This window comes from Myotis daubentonii, chromosome 3, assembly GCF_963259705.1.
Source record: "Myotis daubentonii chromosome 3, mMyoDau2.1, whole genome shotgun sequence".
NCBI lineage: Eukaryota > Metazoa > Chordata > Mammalia > Chiroptera > Vespertilionidae > Myotis > Myotis daubentonii.
In genome coordinates, this window is record NC_081842.1 from 213,273,753 (window position 1) to 213,296,535 (window position 22,783).

The following is a 22,783-nucleotide window of genomic DNA, read 5'->3' on the forward strand; positions in this document are numbered from 1 at the left end:
TTCATAACAGTAGCAACATTACAGTTATGAAGGAGCAACGAAAATAACTTTATGGTTGGGGGTCACCACAACATGAGGAACTGTATTAAAGGGTCGCGGCATTAGGAAGGTTGAGAACCCCTGTTTTAGAAGTTAAGTACAATCTCTGGGAACCTGCGTGTCATCTCATGGTGCGGAGATTTGTTCATTGTACGGATGGTAGAAGTGAGGCCCAGGGGGACCCAGCAACAAGCCCAGGGTACCGGGCAAGTAAAGGGCAGAGGCACCAGTGCCGTGCCCGCGCAGGGCTTCTACTGCCCAGCTGGGACCGGGGCAGGGAGTTTCTGCAGCTGGGGATAGGACGTGGCGCCAGAATCCACCGGATGTTTTTGAATTCAGAAGATGCAGACTGAGATTCCAGCGCCTTGGAGGAGAAAAGGGAAGGATGAGCTGAAGAGGAAGAGAATGAGCGCACGTCAGAGCATCCGTTTTCCAAGCTCCGTTTCCTTCCATGTGCATAGCAGCCCTTCAGGTTAGGCAGCGTTATCCCCATTTGTGAAACGAGGAACCCATTGGTGACATGACGTGACCTGCTTGAAGTCACACTGCTGATGTGGGGCCATAGTAAGGGATGCAGCTCTGCAACCGGGCTCTAACTTCCCACTGGCTGGGCCCTAGAAGAACCTCAATGGTGATGTTCTGTGGACAGAAAAAAAATCCTTGGGCAGTGGGGTTCCCATGGCCCAAGTCCCCAGAATCGTTGCAAATCAGGAGGGGGAACCATTTGAAGGCTGCGGCCCGCCCTGGAGAAAGGATTCACCCTGGACAAGCCTGCCCTCCATACACTGGATTCCATTTCTTGCTCCCTTCATCAAATTGCTAGAACTTGAACCCAGCCCAAGCTGCATCCAAAAAGAGAACCTGTCTCTTTAACCAGGGGTGGCTGCTGCCCAGATGTTACTCCTAGTACGTGCAGCTCATGTTGTGCACAGTTAAAGGCGCAGGACCCTGCTTTCCTGGGAAGTACAGAAAGGAGAGCTGGCCTGGAGGGCAGTTGTCTGCTGCCATGGGGGCTTTCCTCACATTCCTTCTCTCCTTTTACCCATGTCCTTTCTTGTCCCGAGGACAGCCACAGTCTGTGCTGCCAGACAGGCTGTCAGCTGGCCCTCAGTCCCCTCCTCCTTTACAACCATCAGCCAATCCCACTCACTCTTAGCCCCTTCAATAATCCTATAAAATAAAAGGCGAATATGCAAATCGACCAATGTGTTTCCACAGGGGAAGTGCTGCTCAGCCAGAAGCCAGGCTCATGGCTGGCCAGTGCAGCAACGATGGCGGGAGCCTCCCGCCTCTGCAGCAGCACTAAGGATGTCCTACTGATGGCTTAGGCCTGCCCCTCGGGCATCCCCTGTCAGTAGAACATCCACTGAGGGCTCCTGGACTGCTAGAGGGCCCCCGTGCCCCCCCCGCCCCCCTGCACCAGTGCATGAATTTCATGCACCGGGCCTCTAGTCATAATGATAATAATAATACAAATAGGATTTCCAAGCTGTTCCCCTAAGCATGTATGTGTATGTGTGTGTGTGTGTGTGTATATATATATATATATATATATATTCTATCTAATAAAAGAGAAACATGGTAATTGGCGTACGACCGCTACCCTTCCCATTGGCTAATCAGGGTGATATGCAAATTAACTGCCAGCCAAGATGGCAGCCGGCAGCCAGGCAACTTAAACTGAACATGAGGCTTGCTTGCTTCAGTGACAGAGGACTGCAACGTTCCCCGCCTGCCTTGCTGGCCTCTGAGCTTGCAGTTTAAGAAACATTGTAACATATAGAAGCTAAACAAAACCCCAGAAACCAGCTTTCAGCTGGCTGGGATCTCAGAGCTGGAGTTGATACAGAGTTTCGATTATAGAACCGAAACAAACCAGATACCTGCTTTCAGGAGCAGAGGCCTAAGAGCTGGAGCCTCAGAGCTAAAGGTGGCCCAGAATAAAAAAAGAAAAAAGAAAAAAAGGAGCAGTTGGGAGCTTCAGTCCCAGCCTGAAAACAGCCCTCAGCCCCTCACCCAGACTGGCCAGGCACCCCAGTGGGGACCCCCACCCTGAAGGGTGTGTGACCAGCTGCAAACAGCCATCATCCCCTCATCCAGGCTGGCCAGGCACCCCAGTGGGGACCCCCACCCTGATCCAGGACACCCTTCAGGGCAAACCAGCCAGCCCCCACCCATGCACCAGGCCTCTATTCTATATAGTAAAAGGGTAATATGCCTCCCAGCACCGGGATCAGCGTGACAGGGGCCAGCGCCCAAACCCCCTGATCGCCCTGCGGCTCTGTGTGTGACAGGGGGCAGGGTCACAACCTCCCTATCTGCCCTGCTGTTCCTGACAGGGGAAGGCACCCCAACCCCCTGATCGGCCCTGCTCTGTGCCTGATAGGGGGGAGCTCCCCAACCCTCTGATCGCGCTGCGGCTCTGTGTGTTACAGAGTGCGGCACCCCAACCCCCCCCCCCCCCCACGGGCCCTGCTCTGTGTGTGACTGGGTAGAGCCATAACCTCCCCATCAACCCTGCCCTGAGTGTGCCCCAACCCCCCTGATGGGCCTTGCTCTGTGAGTGACAGGGGGTGGCGCCGCAACCTCCCCATCCACCCTGCCTTGAGTGTGACAGGGGGCGGTGCTCCAACCCCCCAATCGGCCCTACCCTGAGCGTGACTGAGGGTGGCATCGCAACCTCCCAATCCGCCCTGCTCTGTGCATGACAGGAGGCGGTGCCCCAACTCCCCAATCGGCCCTGCTCTGAGCCCGACCAGGGCCTGCACCTAGGGATTAGGGCTGCCCTCTGCCACCCGGGAGCAGGCCTAAGCCAGCAGGTTGTTATCTCCCGAGGGGTCACAGACTGCGAGAGGGCGCAGGCCGTGCTGAGGAGCCCCCCCTCCCCCCCGAGTGCACAAATTTTTGTGCACCGGGCCTCTAGTGTATATATCTACACTAATAAAAGAGAAAAATGGTAATTGGCGTACGACAATACCCTTTTCATTGGCTAATCAGGGCTATATGCAAATTAACTGCCAACTAAGATTGGCAGTTAACTGCCAACTAAGATTGGCAGTTAACTGCCAACAAGATGGCGGTTAATTTGCATATGTATGCACAATGCAGGGAGGCGAAAGGGAAAGCAGGAAGAAGCCCCCTGCCACTGACAGTGATCAGAAACCCAGGGGGGAGCTAAGAGCTGGGGGGCGGGGCAAAGGCGGCCCTGGGGCCGCCTTTGCCCTGCTCCCCAGCCATGATCGGAGAATCAGGTGCCTTTTCCGCCCTGGCCAGTGATAGCAGGAAGTAGGGGTGGAGCCAGCGATGGGAGCTGGGCATGGTCGAAGCTGGCAGTCCCGGGAGCTAGGGGTCCCTTGCCTGGGCCTAAAGCGAAGCCCACGATCGCGGGGCCGCTGCAGCTGCGGGTCCCCGCTGCCCGGGCTGGACGTCTCAGCCAGAGGCGTTAGGCCTGGGCAGGGGCGGAGCCTGCAACCACAGGGAGCTGGGGGTCCCCTGCCCAGGCCTGACACCTCTGCCGGAGGCCTCAGGCCTGGTCAAGGGGCCGATCCGGTGATTGGTGATCGGAGGGTGATGAGGGTCAACTCCTCTGGCCGAGGCATCAGGCCTGGGCGGGGGGCTGAGCCGGGGATTGGGGGGATATGATGGTCCCCTTGCCCAGGCCTGAAGCCTGGGTCAGAGGCGTCAGGCTTGGGCGGGGGGTGGAGCAAGCGATCAGAGGGAGATGGGGGTCCCCTGCCCAGGCCTGAAGCCTGGGTCAGAGGTGTCAGACTTGGGCGGGGGCCAGAGCCAGTGATCAGGGGGAGATGGGGGTCCCCTGTCCAAGCCTGACACCTCTGGTGGAGGCTTCAGGCCTGGGCAAGGGGCCGATCCTGCGATTGGAGGGTGATGGAGGTCAACGCCTGAGGGCTCCCAGTATGTGAGAGGGGGCAGGCTGGGCTGAGGGACACTCCCCCCCACACACACACCCAGTGCACGAATTTCGTGCACCGGGCCCCTAGTGTGAGTGTGTGTATATATATATATATATATATATATATATATATATATATATATGCAAGTGAAAATCATATGCTACAATTTCTGTGAAAGAAAAACTTTATACTATATGTCTAGGTGCCTATCTATCTGTAAGCAAATAGAATATCTGGAAGAGTATCCCAGGAACCGGTGGCAGTGGTTGCATCTGGGGAGAGGAACAGATGGCTGGGTGGGGCCCCAGGAGGGAGGAAGACTTTATAGTCACTCTTCACCCTTTAGCACATGTTGAATTTTGTATCATATATCCTGTTTCCTAGTAAAAGTAAATAACTAACGGTTATTTTGAGCCAGGCACCAGGCCAAATGTTTCCTGTGTTTGTCCATTTAAGCCTCAGAGCAATCCTGTTCTCTCCTGATCCCCATTTTATGGATAGGGAAACTGAGGTTCAGGGAAGTTAGTTGACTTGCTAGCAAGGGGTAAGGCCAAGAGTAAAAACCCAGGTAGCCTGATGTCACGGTCCTTAACTCTTGACTCCCTGGCTTTGTCGTGGCTGCGTTGCTGTCCCTTTCCTGTGAGTCTCCTTCCCTTGGGTTGTTCGAGAGTGGCAAGGGAGTTCCCGAATAATGAGCCTTTTATTTGACTAAGAATCTACTTCCAGAAATTGCTCACCCCCAAAATTCACACAAGTGGGCCAAGATATATGCCTATTTCATGGATGTTTGTAATTGTAAAAAATAATGACATGGGTTTCTGATTAAAAATTACTTAGTGTGTGTCATGCACCTTGCTTGCTTTGTCTGCATTAACTTATTTATTCCTCAAAAACATGAGAGGCAGGGTCTCTGGTCATTCCCGTTCCACAGGTGGGATGCACCTGGTCTGGTATTTTTCCTCCTCAGTGTGTCTCCCAAGTACTTCTGCCTCCGTCAGGAGGTTGGATGGATCCTAGCTCTCTAACTCAGTGGTTCTTAACCTTCTGGCCCTTTAAATACAGTTCCTCATGCTGTGACCCAACCATAAAATTATTTCCATTGCTACTTCATAACGGTAATGTTGCTACTGTTATGAATCATAATGTGATATGCAGGATGGTCTTAGGCAACCCCTGTGAAAGGGTCATTCAACTGCCAAAGGGGTTGCGACCCACAGGTTGAGAACCGCTGCTCTAACTGTAGGCTATGGATTCCTGCTCGGCAACCAACATATTTTGTGGGTTTGTGAACTCCCAATGGTAATTAAGAATTTTGTTCTCGGCCCTGCGGGCATGGCTCAGTGGTTGAGGGTTGACCTATGAACCAGGAGGTCACAGTTTGATTCCTAGTCAGGACACATGCCCAGCTGTGGGCTCGGTCCCAGTGGGGGATGTGCAGGAGGCAGCTAATCAATGATTCTCTCTCATCATTGATGTTTCTCTCTCTCTCTCTCCCTCTTCCTTCCTCTCTGAAATCAATAAAAATATGTTTAAAAAACAGACATTAAAAAAAGAGAATTTTGTGTCTGTGTTTTGATAATAACCTTGGGGGGCATAAAGGGTACTGTACCATCACCTGGACTTGAAACTTTCCACAGGGCACTGGCCCTCGAACTTGGCAAACGCACCTTTGTCTGCTCACAGCCCACAAGAAGCCACCTCAAATACCCGAATAATTTTCAACAACTGGGAAGCACTGTCTGGCTTTGGAATATCCTGACAGCAAAGTGGGAACAATGGCTCCACTGTCTGCCCTGTGCTCATATGGATGTTTTGCTCCAGTAACAAAGCTACATGTCTCTTCTGCATCGGAGAGTCACAATTTAAAGGCATTTTCAGCCGAAACCGGTTTGGCTCAGTGGATGGAGCTTGGGCCTGCGGACTGGGGGGTTCCAGGTTCGGTTCCGGTCGAGGGCATGTGCCTGGGTTGCGGGCACGACCCAGGTGGGAGATGTGCAGGAGGCAGCTGATCGATGTTTCTCTCTCATCGATGTTTCTAGCTCTCTATCCCTCTCCCTACCTCTCTGTAAAAAATCAATAAAATATATAAAATAAATAAATAAATAAATAAAGGCATTTTCAAAGCATGCGACTTTAGTGACCCATGTTATTTAATAAGTTAAAGCTCAGGGTTGACATGAGGACGGCTTGGTGTGGTGGAGACATGGACAGTCCTGGGCTGGATTTCCGTCCCTTCTGTCCTACGTGCTGCCAGACAGGTCCGGAAGAGTTGTCAACAACGTATTTCCTGGGAAGTTTAGTTTAGAGGGCTTACTCTTCTTTCTTCTCTCTCTCTCTCTCTCTCTCTCTCTCTCTCTCTCTCTCTCCTTCCCTTCCCTCTCTCTCTCTCTCTCTCCCTCCCTTTCCTTCTTTTCTTTCTCTCTCTTTCTTCCTTTCTTTCCTGTACTGGTCTAAGCTTTGTTTTGTTTTATTGCGGTGAGGATCGTCATTTTTACATAAAAAAGTTTTATTATGACTTTTCAATATTAGGTCTGTTGACTCCATCAGTAGCAAACGAGGCCCAGCATGTGCTCGGTCTGGCCAACTCCGTGTTTTTCACAAGTTGGTTGGATGCTTCCAGTACCACCCGCCCAACCCCTCTCCCTCCACCATCCCCTCGCCCCCGCCCCGCGGCTGCCCGCCCCTCCCGCTGTGGCCCCGCCCCGTTCCCAGGCCCGCCCCGGCCCCGCCCCCTCGTTTCCATGTGTCGCAAAAGACTCGGTGGCGCTTGACGGCGGCGTCGTTTGACGGTCGGAGGCGACGGAGGAGGAAGAAGGGACGGTGGCGGCTGCCGCGGCGGCTGCGACGCGGTCCGCGGTGGGCTCCGCGGTCCCGGCTGGAGAGTGAGGCGCGGGCGGCCGGGCCGGTGGGCTGGGCGGCGGGCCCGGCGGCCGCTCCCGCGCCGCACCCGCGCCCGGCGGCCCGATGTGGCTGCAGCAGCGGCTCAAGGGGCTGCCGGGACTGCTGTCGAGCAGCTGGGCCCGCCGCCTCCTCTGCCTGCTCGGCCTCCTGCTGCTGCTGCTGTGGTTCGGGGGCTCCGGGGCGCGGCGCGCGGCGGGCGGCCTGCACCTGCTGCCCTGGTCCCGCGGCCAGCCGGGCGCCGCCGAGCCCGCGGCCTGCCTGGAGGCGGCCACCCGCGCCTGGCGCGGCCTGCGGGAGCGCGGCGAGGCGGTGCCGCTGGGCCCCGGGGTGCCCGCCCTGGTGGCCAACGGCTTCCTGGCCCTGGACGTGGCCGCCAACCGGCTGTGGGTGACCCCGGGGGAGCGGGAGCCCGCCGTGGCGCCGGACTTCGTGCCCTTCGTGCAGCTGCGCCCGCTGAACGCGCTTTCCGAAGCCGGAGAGTCGGTGCTGCTGCTGCGGGAAGGGCTGCTGCGCCGGGTGCGTTGCCTGCAGCTCGGGACCCCGGGTGCCGGCGCTGCGGCCGCCGCCGTCCCCGGACCCGCCTCGGTCTCTGGCCTTGCCGCGGGGTCCGTCCGCGACTGCGTGCTGCTGCAAGAGGACTTCCTGGCGCACCGCGGCCGACCCCACGTCTATCTGCAGCGCATCCAGCTCAACAACCCCACGGAGCGCGTGGCCACGCTGCAGACTGTGGGGCCCACCGCCGGGCCGGTCCCCAGGGCCTACACCAGTACCCTGGAGAAGGTGGGAGACCACCAGTTCCTTCTCTACTCGGGCCTGTCCCCGGTCCTTCCCTCGGGGCAGGTGCACCTGGTGGTGGTGGCCGCCAAGAAACTAGTGGACCGGCTCCAAGTGGCTCCCAAGACGCAACTGGACGAGACGGTGCTGTGGGTGGTGCATGTCTCAGCGCCCGTTAACCCGCAAGCGCTCAAAAGCAAGGCCGCCAAGGAGCTCAAGGTGCTCCAGGACCTGGCGCGGAAGGAGATGCTGGAGCTCTTGGAGATGCCGGCAGCCGAGCTGCTGCAGGACCACCAGCGTCTCTGGGCCCAGCTCTTCAGCCCAGGTGAGGCGTGGCAAGTGCTCGGTTCATAGTCCGCACCTTGCACCAGGGTGAACGCGGCCCACCCTGCCCGTGCCCCTCCAGCGTCCGCAGAGGTTAGACCTCGGGCGTGGCCTTTGAACGGGGGCTGACCCTACTCCATCACTTAGTGTCTGTGGGACCTGGACCAGTAGCCTCGTCTTTCTGGACTTGTATTCAGTAATGACAGGAGCACCCACCTCAGAGGGCTTTAATGAGATTCTGATGTAAGAATGAGTGTAATGGGTAGGTCTTTTTGTCCTTGTGGGTGAGGCCTGATTTGAGCGAAATGGTTTAGAGCAGCGGTTCTCAACCTGTGGGTCGCGACCCTTTGGGGGTCGAATGACCCTTTCATAGGGGTCACCTAAGACCATCGGAAAACACATATATAATAACATTGTTTTTGTGATTAATCACTATGCTTTAATTATGTTCAATTTGTAACAATGAAATTGGGGGTCACCCCAACATGAGGAACTGTATTAAAGGGTTGCGGCATTAGGAAGGTTGAGAACCACTGGTTTAGAGGGTTAATTTGTAAAGAATAGAAAGGGCAGGCAGAGGGAGGCCAGGTCAACCCCACCCAGATTCTTTCCTCAATTCTCTAGAGTCTGGTTGGTGGCAAGCACCGGCTTCATGGCATCCTCGAGGCTGAAGTGTCCTAGCTGTTGTGGCTGCAGTTTTTTTTTTCACAAGGAGGTAGTGGGACCTCTTTCAGCAGGTGGGATGCTCTGTCAAAGGGAAACTTCTTCCCCCTTGACTGTTTAAGAAAAAAAAAGTGCTGCTCTAGATAAGAGAGATTTTGGTTTGCAGGGGTCTAGTTGTCTGGATCCTTATATGTAGTTGCCCAAGGAATCTTTAATTCATTCAACAAGTGTTTGCGTGCCTCTGCCAGGGCCTGCTCTCCCTGGAGAAGACAGGAGTGGACAGAGCAAAGCACCTGGCTCATGGTGCTTGCTCAGACTCTGGATGGGAGGAAGACAAATATTATAAGATTGCCAAAACCGGTTTGGCTCAGTGGATAGAGCGTCAGCCTGCGGACTGAAAGGTCCCAGGTTCGATCCCGGTCAAGGGCATGTACCTTGGTTGTGGGCACATCCCCGGTGGGAGATGTGCAGGAGGCAGCTGATCGATGTTTCTCTCTCATCGATGTTTCTAACTCTCTATCTCTCTCCCTTCCTCTCTGTAAAAAATCAATAAAATATAAAAAAAAAATATTATAAGATTGAAAATTTGAATAGATAAGAAAGTTAGCTTTCTAGAATCAAAAGTACCATGGAGAAAGGTTAAAAATATGTGATTGGAGGTGACTGAAGCGGGAGGTGGAAGTAGGGGGCAGGCTCTGTTTAGCTCCACTTGTCAGGGAGGCCTCTCAGGAGGAAACACTGAAGCTGAGACCTGAATAGCAAGGAAGCCGGCCAGCAGGCCATCGGCCATGAGGCAGGAGCCAGTTTGGTTGAATGGCGAGTGTGGCTGGCAAGTAGTGAGCCTGAGGGGGCGGGGGGTGGCTGGGAGGTAATGGAAGGTGTGGGGGGAGGTAATGGAGGGTGGGGGGAGGTAATGGGGGGTGGGGGGGTCAGACAGGGAAGGCTGGTATTGGCCAGATCCTAAAGGGTCTTGTAGGCCTTAGTGAGGATGGTGAATTTTATTGTAAATGGGATGGAAAGCAGGGCAGAGCCACCATCTGGTGCACGTTTTTAAAGGTCCCTGTGGCTGCTGTATGCAGAGTATCGACTGTATAGGGGCAAAGGTGGAGCATGGAGACCAGACAAGGGGTTGTTGCAGGAGCCCAGGTGAGAGGAGGGTGGCTGGGGCCAGAGTTGTGACTGTGGAGATAAAAGTGGACAAATTCTGTTACCTTTAGAGGTAGAGCTGCCAGGACTTCCCAAGGACTGGCTGTGGGGAGGAAGAGCTCAAAGGTGATTCCTGAATTTGGGGGGAGGGCTTGAGCAGGGGTCTGGAGGCCACTTAGGGAAGGATAGGCTTGGGGCTGGAAGAATTTAACCATGTCAGGTTCAACAACGCCTGTCATCCAGGTGGAGACCCTAAGCAGGCGGTTTGCTGGTTGGGTCTAGCGGTCATACAGATTTTGGAGATCTTGTGTTCAGATGTTAAAGCTACAGGACTGGCCCCGGCCAGTGTGGCTCTGTGTTGAGCGCCAACCCGTGCACCAAGAGGTGACTGAATCAGTTCCCGGTCAGGGCACAAGCCCGGGTTTCAGGCTCGATCCCCAGTAGGGAGTGTGCAGGGGGCAGCCGATCAATGTTTATATCTCTATATCCTTCTTCCTTCCTCTCTCTCTAAAATCAGTAAAAACATAAACATTTTTAAAAAGCTACAGGACTGGAGAGAGAGATGATGGAGTGGAGAAGCCCAGGCTGGCCAGGGCGTGAGTGGCAGCGTCCTGGAGTGGGACTTTTACTTGACTCCATATGGTTGGTGCCAAGGTCTGGCTCTGTCTGTGCTCTTTGGGGCTCTGGCAGGAGGCGCCACTGCCTTTTAATAAGATTTTAGGTTTCGGGCCCACAGGGCTCAAGTCAGTCACGTGAGGAAGCCAGGCAGGATGACGCTCTTACTCCCGGGAAACTGGATCTGCCATTTTCATCCCTCGGGACAGAAACTTTGTGTCTCTGCTGCTCGTGCTCACCATTTCGTACCATGCCGTCCTCCTTAACGTGCAATCTTGGTGGCGTTACAGGTGTGGAGATGAAGAAGATCACGGATGCCCACACCCCGTCTGGCCTGACCGTGAACCTGACCCTCTATTACATGCTGTCCTGCTCCACAGCCCCACTGCTCAGCCCCAGCCTGAGCCACAGGGAGCGAGACCAGATGGAGTCGACGCTCAACTACGAAGATCACTGCTTCAGTGGCCACGCCACCATGCATGCCGAGAACCTCTGGCCGGGCCGGCTGTCCTCCATCCAGCAGATCCTGCAGCTCTCCGACCTGTGGAAGCTGACCCTGCAGAAGCGCGGCTGCAAGGGGCTGGTGAAGGTGGGCGCCCCGGGCATCCTGCAGGGCATGGTGCTCAGCTTCGGGGGGCTGCAGTTCACCGAGAACCACCTCCAGTTCCAGGCCGACCCGGAAGTGCTGCATAACAGCTATGCCCTGCATGGCATCCGCTACAAGAACGACCACATCAACCTGGCCGTGCTCGCGGACACCGAGGGCAAGCCATACCTGCACGTGTCCGTGGAGTCCCACGGCCAGCCCGTCAAGATCTATGCCTGCGAAGCGGGCTGCCTGGAGGAGCCCGTGGAGCTGACCTCGGCGCCCCAGGGCCACACCTTCCCAGTCATGGTGACGCAGCCCATCACGCCCCTGCTCTACATCTCCACCGACCTCACGCACCTGCAGGACCTGCGGCACACGCTGCACCTCAAGGCCATCCTGGCCCACGATGAGCACATGGCCCAGCAGGACCCCGGGCTGCCCTTCCTCTTCTGGTTCAGCGTGGCCTCCCTCATCACCCTCTTCCACCTCTTCCTCTTCAAGCTCATCTACAATGAGTACTGTGGGCCTGGGGCCAAGCCCCTCTTCAGGAGTAAGGTATAAAGCCTCCTCGTGTCGTCAGAGCCCGAGGCCCCTGCCCTGATCTAGGATGGGGTGAGGCCTGGGCAGTCATGGGGTGCCCTCTAAGCCAGTGCCCTCAGCCTTTAACTCATAGACAGGAGCGAGTATGTTTTGAAAGGACATTAAAATTAAAAAGTGACTTTTGAAAGGAGACCATAGGAAGGGGCAGCTGCGGATGGATGAGCCCGCTGGCCTCCCAGCAACCTGGGCAGCTGTCTCCCCTGCCCCCCACTCCAGATGAATCTCAGCATCTGAAAATAACTGCAGCAAAGCCGTAGATTAACCTGAGGCCTCTGTCTAAGCTGCTGGTGGGACCCCCATCCTCACCCGGGGAGCCCTCACTGTGGGCCAGAGGGGGTCACCTGTCAGCACAGACAAGGCCATTCCCCTCAGTTGCTCAGACGGCTGTGCCCTGTGAAGCCGTGATTTTGACCCCAGTCGCTGTGGGGCTCGTATCTGGACGATACCTCAGGACATCAGGATTGATGTCTCAGGGGAGGCCGCCTCCTGTCCTGTCACCGTCAGTCGTCTGTGCTTTCTCACCACCAGGATTTCCTGGGAGAAAGGCCAGGAGGGAGTCCATTGTTGGCAGTCACAGGAGGAAGCGCTAGAGGGGAGCTTGTTGCCCGCCCTCCTCTCCGACTGAGAGTAGAGAGGAAGATGAAGGTCTAGGTCTGCTTCTCAAGTAGTTAAAGGGCCAGGGACCAACGCAGGAGAAACGCCGCATCACCTCCCCCGAGGGCTGTGCGGCCAGGCCTGGGAGAAGGAAGGAGCATTCGACCTGAAGGAGTGGGAAAGGGTGGGAGGCAGGTCTGAGCTCCTCAAGCTTGAAAGACAAATTGAAAGTCAGATCAAAAAGGAAAGTGCAGACGCCATCCGGTGAGCCTCTGGGCCGCCGCAGTAGAACAGCTGCGGTTTGCGTTGCGTGGGTGCAGCCTCTGTGTTGCCCCAGGCTGCTTGTCCCTGCTGGGTGGTGGGCTTCTCTGCTCTTAAAGTGGCATACACCCATTCACCTTGGTTCCCCACATAGTCAGGGGGACAAGCCAAACTGCCTTCCTGGGGCACTGCCCCCTGTCCCTCAGTTTACTTGTGCTAGAGCCGGCCACACCACAGCAGAGCGCGGTGGTCACTGCACCGGCCCAAGGAGTCCCCAACCACCAGGTCCATAGGAGTTCTAGCCACTCCCTGGGCCGGGCGCTGTCTGCCACTCCAGGTCAGAGCCCGGCTGGGGCGCCACCAGGGCGGTCTCCATGGCTGGCTTCCCTTAGTATTCCTGTAGCTGTCCACAGGGTTGGCGGCGAGCAGTAACAACTTGTTTTGTTAATTGAACAGGAAGATCCCAGTGTCTGAGTGAACCAACAGCCCTGCTTTCAGCCACCAATTGCACAAGACACCCAGCACTGACACTCCTGCTGCTACGAACAAGGGATCCTTTGAAAGCACCCACCCTTTTGTGCCTTGTTGGGGACACCAGTGACGCAGAAGCGCGTGTGGATGGTCAGGAGTTCGCATTGGGGAGCGGGAGGGGAGGGGCCGGTGGACTTTTTGTAAGCTTTCCACTCAATAAAATGAACCCATATGGAAAATACTTGAAATTGAACTCACTCCTTCCACGTTCCCCCTTTCCTCTGCCCAGGAACTAGACCTCTTTTGAAAAGACTTGTCTAGTAAAAATTGTGGGCTTTTTCCTAATTTAATGTGTTCCTTCTTGACTGAATTTTTAATTTATTGCTGAGATTTTGCGGGATGGCGTTTTCCTCCACTGTAGACAGTGATTCTTGGTGGTGGCTTCTGGGCTCGCCGCAGGGGTGGCCTGTGTGGCGGGCTTGGGCCTCGGGTCCCCCTCGGTTTGCACAGCCTCTTTCCAGTGAGCCCGCGGAGATCTGTGTTTTGTATTTCTGGGCTTTAGGGGAAGTGTTTAACTTTCTAGTGATTGCTGATTGTTGGTTTTGAAATACCAAAGCTTTCTTTTGTTCTGTTTTTAAATAAATCTCTTTCAAACTTCCATGGTCGGTTTGTGTGTGGTTCGGTCACCAGACTGGGGTGGTGTCTGAAGCAGAAGGGCCAGCCACCTCATGCCCTGCCCCCGCGTGCGCACGCACGTCCCCCCCCCCCCCCCCCATGACAATAGGAATTCTTTTCCCACATCTCCTCCTCTCAGAGGCATCCACTCAGATGTGGAGGCGGCCATTTTTCTGCTCCCCTGGGGGGCTCCCTGGGTGGTCCTGCCCAGTGGGCTGGTCCAAGCATCACCTGGTCCTTTCCCTGCTATAGTCCCTGTCCCCCTCCCTGCCCTAAATAGCCTAGGTTTGCCTGCCCTGGCTTCTGCCTGCTGTGTCCTAACTAAGATCTGACCCTCCCTTTGTGGGGAGGAGAATGGAGCTGCCGCTGGTCCACAAAGGACTGAGCTGGGCGTGGCGGCCCACCTGGGGAGGCTGTGAGCCTCACCGGGAAGCCTGGTGTGTTTGCCAAGGAGCTGAAGGGCCCAGGGCAGATGGCCAGGAGACAGAGTAAACAAGGCCCAGGCTTTACTGCCAGCCCTGGCAGCCCTGGCCGGGCACCTTCCACTCCCGCTCTGGGTAGTGCAGAGCTGAGAAACACCTCCCACTCCCCAGCCTGGGTCAAGCAGCTTCAGGTTTAATGCAAATACAATGACTAGAGGGCATGTCATACCCTCTGCTACACCCAACTGCACCCCATGAGGTTTCTGCTCCCCCAAATGGGCAAGCCAATGACTCAGAAATCCATTCCTGTCATTTATAAGCCCCCTGGCCTATCCTATCTAATAATAGACAAACATGGTAATTAACCATACCTCCGACACGCTTCCCATTGGCTAATCAGGGCGATATGCAAATTAACTGCCAACCAAGATGGCGGCCAGCAGCCACGCAGCTGAAGCCAACAGGAGGCTTGGTTGCCCCGGCGATGGAGGAAGCCAAGATTCCCCGCCTGCCCCACTGGGCTCTGAGCTGCACTCTAAGCAACTATGTTGCAATTATAGAAGCTAAACCAGCCGTGGGCAAACTACGGCCCGCGGGCCGGATCCGGCCCCTTTTGAAATGAATAAAACTAAAAAAAAAAAAGACCGTACCCTTTTATGTAATGATATTTACTTTGAATTTATATTAGTTCACACAAACACTCCATCCATGCTTTTGTTCCGCCCCTCCGGTCCAGTTTAAGAACCCATTGTGGCCCTCGAGTCAAAAAGTTTGCCCACACCTGAGCTAAACAAACTCCAGAGACCTGCTTTCAGCCAGCCGGGCCTCAGAGCTGGAGCTGCAACAGTGTTTCAATTATAGAAGCTAAACAAACCTCAGATACCTGCTTTCAGCAGTCGAGGCCTCAAGCTGGAGCCGGCTCTCAGCTCCAGTGACAGCCATAGAAGGTAAATAAATCCCAGAATTAAAAAAAAAAAAAAGAAAAGAAAAAATGGAGAGGTTGGGAGCTTCAGTCACCCACCAGCCTGAAAATGGCCCTCAGCCCCTCACCCAGACTGGCCAGGCACCCCAGTGGGGACCCCCACCCTAAAGGGGGTGCGACCAGCTGCAAACAGCCATCATCCCCTCATCCAGGCTGGCAAGGCACCCAAGAGGGACCCCCACCCTGATCCAGGACACCCTTCAGGGCAAAACAGCCGGCCCCCACCCGTACACCAGGCCTCTATCCTATATAGTAAAAGGGTAATATGCAAACTGACCCTAACAGCAGAAAGACCGGGAATGACTGGTCACTATGACACACACTGACCACCAGAGGCAAGACACTCAATGCAGGAGCTGCCCTCTGGTGGTCAGGGTACTCTCACATGGGGGAGCTCTGCTCAGCCACAAGCCAGGCTGATGGCTGCCAGTACAGCGGTGGTGGTGGGAGCCTCTCCTGCCTCCTCAGCAGCGCTAAGGATGTCCGACTGCAGTTTAGGCCTGCTCCCTGCTGGCAAGTGGACATCCCCCGAGGGCTGCTGGGCTGCCAGAGGGATGTCTGATTGCCATCTTAGGCCCAATCCCCTGGGGAGCAGGCCTAAGCCAGCAAGTGGTCATCCCCTGAGGGGTCCCAGACTGCGAGAAGGCACAGGCCGGGCTGAGGGACCTCCCCCGCCCCCGAGTGCACAAATTTTTGTGCACCGAGCCTCTAGTCTATAATAATAAAAGCGTAATATGCGAATTAGACCAGACGTCCTTCTGGACGCTGGGGCTGCGAGGGAATCTCGGGTCCTGGGTGCCTGCTAGGTGCTGGAGGGAAGCTGGTGCCAGTAGCTGGGGGAAGGAAGGCCTACTCCTGCATGAATTTCGTGCATCGGGCCTCTAGTTGTATTATGGGAGCCCACACAGACTAAGACAAGCATGTTCTTCCAGTGAAGGAACAGAACTTTGCAGGGAGGATAACAAACCAAGAATCCAGAGATTCACAGGACCTTAGATGAGGAGGGAACCGTAGAGCTTTCTTGCTCGAGTTTATAAGGTAGCTTCAAGGGGCCTGTAACCCCTGGAATTGCAACATGTATGTACATTTTCATTTATTTTTATGGAGAGGTTCTGTAGCTTCCCTCAGATTCTCAAAGGATGCCTGACTTCAAAAACCTTCAGAACAAGATAACCTGCACTGTGGGGTCTTGTTTTTGACCCCCTTCTCCGGAAGCAGCAGTGGCCTGAGCTTCTGAGGTCTGGCCAGGGGTCTGGCAATTGGGCTGATCACCCCAGGCTGCAGGGCAGTTCCCCTCCCTGCAGAAAGGACTTGAGGGAGGGTGGGGTCATCTCAGCTACTGGGTGTTGCCAGTCAAACAGCCTCAACCTGAACAAGCTACCTACAGCCTGACACTCCTGGTTCCTGGGACTTGGGCCAGTGGAAGCTTCAGATAGTTGTTTGCTTCAGTAAGTGTTCATTGAGAATCCCCTAGCAGGCCATGCCTGTTGGCCTTTGGGTGGCAAAGCTACATTTGACGAACCTCTACTCTGTGCTTTAAGTTCTGAGACGGCAGTGGCTATACCAGCTGTGGGCAAACTACGGCCCGTTTGAAATGAATAAAACTAAAAAAAAAAAAAGACCGTACCCTTTTATGTAATGATGTTTACTTTGAATTTATAGTAGTTCACACAAACACTCCATCCATGCTTTTTTTCCGGCCCTCTGGTCCAGTTTAAGAACCCATTGTGGCCCTCGAGTCAAAAAGTTTGCCCACCCCTGGTATACCATCTCTGGGAAGCCAGAAACTAGCACAAGGCCTGGCACAGGGCAGATGTTCAGAGAATGCTCATTTGTACGCATTCTGCCCTTTAATCCTTGTGTTTCAAATAAGACTTCAGGGGTTGCAAGTGACAGAAAGCTTCATTATAACTGGCTTAAACGAAAGGTCAAGTACCGATTCACATAACAATGGAGTGTAGTGCAATAGGAGCTTCAGGAATGGCTTGATCCAGACTCAGGTGACTTCACTGGGATGCATCTCTTGCTTCTGGTAGATGGGCTTCCATCCTCAGATTGGCTGCCCTTGTGGTAACAAGATGGCCAGTTACCTATCACAAGGCTGATGCCCTCCTAGCAAGGCCAGCAGAGTCCGAGTCCCAGCATTCCTATTCAAAGTGCTCAGGCTCACCTCCCATTGGACGGCCCGTCCCTGAGCCAATCACTGCCAGGTTGCCAGGGCCATGGTAATTAGATTAGGCCATTCAAGCCACCTCCTCAGAGCTATGCAGGGACGTCAACCTCAAACCACTGAAAAATGAATAATAATAGGAGAGGAGTGGTTCCCAGAGGAAATTAGGGGTAGTCTTATCTTTTTTTTTTTTTTAAATATATTTTATTGATTTTTCACAGAGAGGAAGGGAGAGAGATAGAAAGTTAGAAACATTGATGAGAGAGAAACATCGATCAGCTGCCTCCTGCACATCTCCCACTGGGGATGTGCCCGCAACCCAGGTACATGCCCCTGACCAGAATCGAACCTGGGACCCTTCAGTCCGCAGGCCGACGCTCCATCCACTGAGCCAAATCAGTTTCGGCGGGGTAGTCTTATCTTAATCTTCCTGATGGTCCAATGATTACCATCTTGGGCTCTTGGGAGCCGTTCCTGGCCCATATCTGGGATCAGCCATTTCTCTAAGAAACCTGCTTCCTTTATTTATTTATTTTCTCATATATATATATATCATCGATCGGCTGCTTCCTGCACACCCCCTACTGGGGATCGAGCCCAAAACCCGGGCATGTACCCTTGACCGGAATAGAACCCAGGACCCTTCAGTCCCCAAACCAGCTAGGGCAAACCTGCTTCATTTGAATTGTTGACTGTAATCTGGGGGCTTGGAGTGCTCGTTCCACTGGGTTCTGTTTTTGCCAAAGGTGGACAACACACAAGATAAAAACCCTGCTTTAGATACACACCCAGCCTTCAGAGCCCAAAGAAAGCACAGGCATTTGATTCTGACTGACCAGAACCGGTCGTGTGAGGAGCAGCTTGTCTGGGGGAAGGAAAGAGTAATACCATCTTATCACTTGAATAGTGTGTGGGACCTACGGAGCCGGCTGGACTGTGGGTACCTGTCTCGGGCTCCCTGAGCTTGGGCTCATGATTCTGTACACAAGAGCTGGCCACAGAGAGCAGCGTGGGAGGCTGAGAAATGGAGCCCAAGGAAGGAACTTCGTGATAGATCCCCTCCGGCCTTTCCTGGGGCAGGTACTACTAGTTTTCTTCCCGGGTATTCTCACACCATGGCAGGCTTCATGGCTGCCTAGAAGAAAGACTACATTTCCCAGCCTGCCTTGCAGCTAGGTGTGGTCAAGAAACTAAGTTCTGGCCCCAGCCTGTTTGATTCAGTGAATAGAGAGCATCGGCCTGCGGACTGAAAAGTCCTGGGTTGAATTCCGGTCAAGGGCACATGTCCGGGTCGCAGGCTTGATCCCCAGTAGGGGGCGTGCAGGATGCAACTGATCAATGATTCTCATCATTGATGTTTCTATATCTCTCTTCCCTTCCTCTCTGAAATCAACAAAAATATTAATTAAAAAAGGAAAGAAACGAAGTTCTGGCCAATGGGATTGGCGAAAACAAAATTAACTCCCCGCGCTGAGTTTTATCAAATACATTATAAACATCATCAAATGTCTTTCTCATTCCTGTTTTTAACAAATGATCCAGTTCTAGTTTTAAGGCTAAATTACATTATCAGAAAAACAACACTTATAACATGTTATAGGAAAACTTCAAAAATTTAAAAAGTTATTTAAAAAGCAGTGGAAACTTACAATACGTGCAACACTTAACAGAGTTGGAAAGGTGCTAGGACTCGCCTGGTATGTACCTCCTTGAAAAATATCTGTGGGTAGATATGCCCAAGACTCATCTTCCAATAAATTTAAGAAGTTTTATGTAAGGCCAGCGCAACAGGTTCTGTAGGTAGCCAATGTCGGAGCCGGGCCCCACCCACGCGATGCCCGGGGGCGTGTTCGCCGGTTGGTGATCTCCAACCTGTAAACATTCTGCGTACAAGACTCTGGACTTCGTGACCTAGTTTTCGTTTCTTACAGCAGCGCTGTTGCACGGGGCGTCCGGGAGCTCCGCGGGGGCGCCTTTCCGTGGGTAAATAACAAGTTAGATTAGAGACACGCACTCTCCCTCGTGTAACCAGCTTGCAAGCTCTGCCCTGTTTTACTCGGCAGTTTAGCGTCCTGATAAAGGACAATCAGCAACGGCTTTATACTTAGTTTCACCCTTTCAGTACTGACAAGTGAACCACAAGACCACTCTATTTTTTAACACCACTTGTTAGCCTTGCAAACACAAGGCCTCAAAAAATTGATACAAAACTCAGAATTGTTCCTCTCCACGGAAATCTTTAGTAAAAGGCGAAAGATTTATGCGATCTGAAGAGAAACCAGAGTATGCCCGCCAACGGCGGCCCACATTGCTCGGGTAACTGTTACCCCTAATACTGTAATGGTGATTATTTACCCGGAAGAGCTAATGACTTCTCTTACCTCCACCAGACAATTCTTTGAGAGAAGTCTCATTTTGTGGGAAGAATAGGTCAAAGAAAATAAGAGAATCTAGTCTTTATTTAGGTTGGAAATTGTTCCGTTCCATGTGCAATGCACTGTGGGTATGCAAATGAATCGCAGCCGGTTTCCGGAAATACCTTAAATAGTTCTTTCGTCTTGGTGCTGCAACTGGGACTACCACCAGGGGGCAGAGCGGAAGCCAGATTTAAGAAATACTGTATAAACCTGAGCCTTGTCCAACCAGAAAAAGTCGGACTCTTTTATAATTGGCCCTCCAAGTAAAATTTCTTTTGGCTTTAAATAAATAAAATAATTAAAATTGTAACATAACATAAAACATGCGAATAATTTTCTTCATTTGTTCATTAAACAAAAAACGCATTGGGCACTGTTCTAAACCCTGTGCTGGGATCCAGGGGTAGAGCAGATCCCTAACATTTCATCTGCAAGGAGCATGCTATGTGATGGGGGCGCCAAGTGTGTGCGTCAGCACCGATCACAGAATGTTCTCTGACATCTGGGCAGAGCATGAAAGGATCCACAGTCCTACGTAGGGTGGTGAGGGCATTCCAGCAGGGAGGCACAGTGCTGACGGGGTGAGTCTTAGGACAGATGGTCTCAGTACCAAGGTAAGAAGAGCTTGGGTTTACCTAGAAGGAAAGGGAAGGCATAGAAGAGCTTTAAAAGAGAGTAGCAAGCCCTAGCCGGTTTGGCTCAGTGGATAGAGCCTCGGCCTGCAACCTGAAAGGTCCCAGGTTCGATTCCAGTCAAGGGCACATGCCTGGGTTTTGGGCTCGAGCCCCAGTGGGGGACTTGCAGGAGGCAGCCGATCCATGATTCCCACTCATCATGGATGTTTCTATCTCTCCCTCTTCCTTCCTCTCTGAAACCAATAAAAATATATTTTTAAAAAAATCCTTTAAAAGTGATCAGATCAGTGTTTATTTTATTTTATTTATTTTTATTTTATTTTTTATTTTAAAATATATTTTATTGATTTTTTACAGAGAGGAAGGGAGAGGGATAGAAAGTTAGAAACATCAATGAGAGAGAAACATCGATCAGCTGCCTCCTGCACGCCCCCTACTGGGGATGTGCCCGAAACCAAGGTACATGCCCCTGACCTGAATCAAACCCGGGACCCTTCAGTCCACAGGCCGACGCTCTATCCACTGATCCAAACCGGCTAGGGCCAGATCAGTGTTTAAAACAGTGCTCTCACCGCGCGTGGTCCCGGGATTAACCGAAGCACTCCTGGGCACCCCTTAGAGGTGCTTGGGTCCCATCCGCTCCAGACCTATGATAACTAAAACTACCGGAACAGGACCTCAGAAACACCTTGCCCTAACCGGTTTGGCTCAGTGGATAGAGCGTCCGCCTGCGGACTCAAGGGTCCCGGGTTCGATTCCGGTCAAGGGCATGTACCTTGGTTGCGGGTACATCCCCAGTGGGGGATGTGCAGGAGGCAGCTGATCGATGTTTCTAACTCTCTATTCCTCTCCCTTCCTCTCTGTAAAAAATTAATAAAATATATATAAAAAGAAAAAAAAAGAAAAAAAGAAACACCCGCTGCTCTTCAGACAAGATGGAGGGAGCGGGGGATCCTGGACCAAACCCACGTGTCCTGCAGAGGGCGCACCTGCCACCGGCTCCCGCGGAGGGGGGCCATGCAGAGAGGGACCTGGGGTTGCTAAAGGAGCCAGAAATCCGGGGTTTTACTTAAAATGTTCAGCTTTTTACATGTTGAGAATTAATTCAAAACTAAAAATACAAGACCAGACACATCTGTAGTGTGGCTGCCTGGTTCAGGTTCGCAGCTAGAATTCATGTGCACCTGCTGTAAGCCAAGCCCCGAGAAATGCTTGGTGAGCCTTACACCCCCCCGGAAAACCCCGTGAAATGTTGGAAAAGCTGTTGTTCAATATACGTAATGTCAGACAATATAAAATACAAAAATGACAAACGTGAATTTAAGCAGGCCTGCAGAGCTGATGGCTAGTTTACAGGAAGTTTAGAGGACAGGGGGCACATGAAATTTGGAGGAAGAAGTATCTACCATGAGGGGAAAAGTCAGATGAATTCAGGATGAGGGGCATGCCTTAGGGCCCTGCTGCCCACTTCTCCCAGGTTCCTGGGGCCAGCGTCACCCCAGGCCCGCCCCCTCAGTGGAAGTTGTGGGCAGTTTGGTTGGGAGAGGGAAGAGAGGGGAGGTGTATAGTGACAGTGATCACAGTCCCACCAATGGTCTGGATTGATATGAAAATGTTGGGCTGATCAGAAATAGGAATGACAGGAGGTCCCAGCAGGCCCCTCTAGGGATTAAACAGCCAGGGCAGTGTTCAGAAAATTATAGAAATTATAGAAATCTAGAGGCCTGGTGCACGAATTCCTTTACTGGTGGCGTCCCTCAGCCAGGCCTGTGGGGATTGGGCCAAAACTGGCTTTCCGACATCCCCCGAGGGGTCCCAGACTGTGAGAGGGCACAGGCCAGGCTGAGGGACCCCCACTGGTGCACAATTAGGTTCAGGGAGGGACCACAGGAGGGCTCCAGGGCGTGTCCGGCCCGACTCGCCCAGTCTCGGCCTGACCCCAGCAGCAAGCTAACCTACCAGTTGGAGTATCTGCCCCCTTGTGGTCAGTGCATGTCACAGTGACTAGTCGAACGGTCAAATGAACGGTCGGACCCTTAGCATACTAGGCTTTTATTATATAGGATTGCTTTGCTTTTATGCTACAGCAATTAGCTAATCTTCCTCCTAGCCTGGCCCTTAGCAGTAGACATGCCTCCACCTACCCATCCATCCATCCATCCATCTATCTATTCGCCCATCCACCCATTCGCCCATCCATCAACTCATCCACCTATCCATCCATTCACCCATCCATCTACTCATCCATCCATCCATTCGCCCATCCATCCAGTCATCCACCTATCCATCTATCCATCCATCCAATCCATCCATCCATCTATCTATTCACCCATCCACCCATTCGCCCATCCATCTACTCATCCACCTATCCATCCATTCACCCATCCATCTATCCATCCATCCAATCCATCCACCCATCCATCCATCCATCCATCCATCCATCCATCCATCCATCCATCCATCCATCCATTACTTCTCAGCTTTTTGGTTAAGATCAAGTGTAGCATCCATTCATCTTGCGAGGTCTGGCTCCTGCTTTGAGCCTTCCAGCTGCAAATTTCTAAGGTTCTGGCAGGAGCGATACCCACACCTGT

The 22,783-nt window shown here is 53.2% G+C and overlaps 1 protein-coding gene and 1 non-coding gene across 2 annotated transcripts; one reads left to right on the forward strand and one right to left on the reverse strand.

The window, feature by feature from the left end:
* Positions 1 to 6,712: 6,712 nt before the first annotated feature.
* Positions 6,713 to 13,546, forward strand: KIAA2013 (KIAA2013 ortholog). Its single transcript, XM_059691232.1, has 3 exons — positions 6,713 to 7,950; positions 10,664 to 11,517; positions 12,874 to 13,546. Exons 1-3 carry the CDS (start codon positions 6,915 to 6,917, stop codon positions 12,889 to 12,891), a joined length of 1,908 nt encoding a protein of 635 aa, XP_059547215.1. The 5' UTR covers positions 6,713 to 6,914; the 3' UTR covers positions 12,892 to 13,546.
* Positions 13,547 to 19,308: 5,762 nt separating this feature from the next.
* Positions 19,309 to 19,424, reverse strand: LOC132231997 (U5 spliceosomal RNA). The gene has a single exon (XR_009452161.1). It is a non-coding gene; the product is annotated as a U5 spliceosomal RNA (small nuclear RNA).
* Positions 19,425 to 22,783: the final 3,359 nt, after the last annotated feature.

Coding starts and splice junctions, on each gene's coding strand:
- KIAA2013 (XM_059691232.1), top strand. CDS start 6,915: ATGTGGCTGCAGCAGCGGCTCAAGGGGCTGCCGGGACTGCTGTCGAGC. Junction 7,951..10,663: donor GGCCCAGCTCTTCAGCCCAG/GTGAGGCGTGGC, acceptor GTGGCGTTACAG/GTGTGGAGATGAAGAAGATC.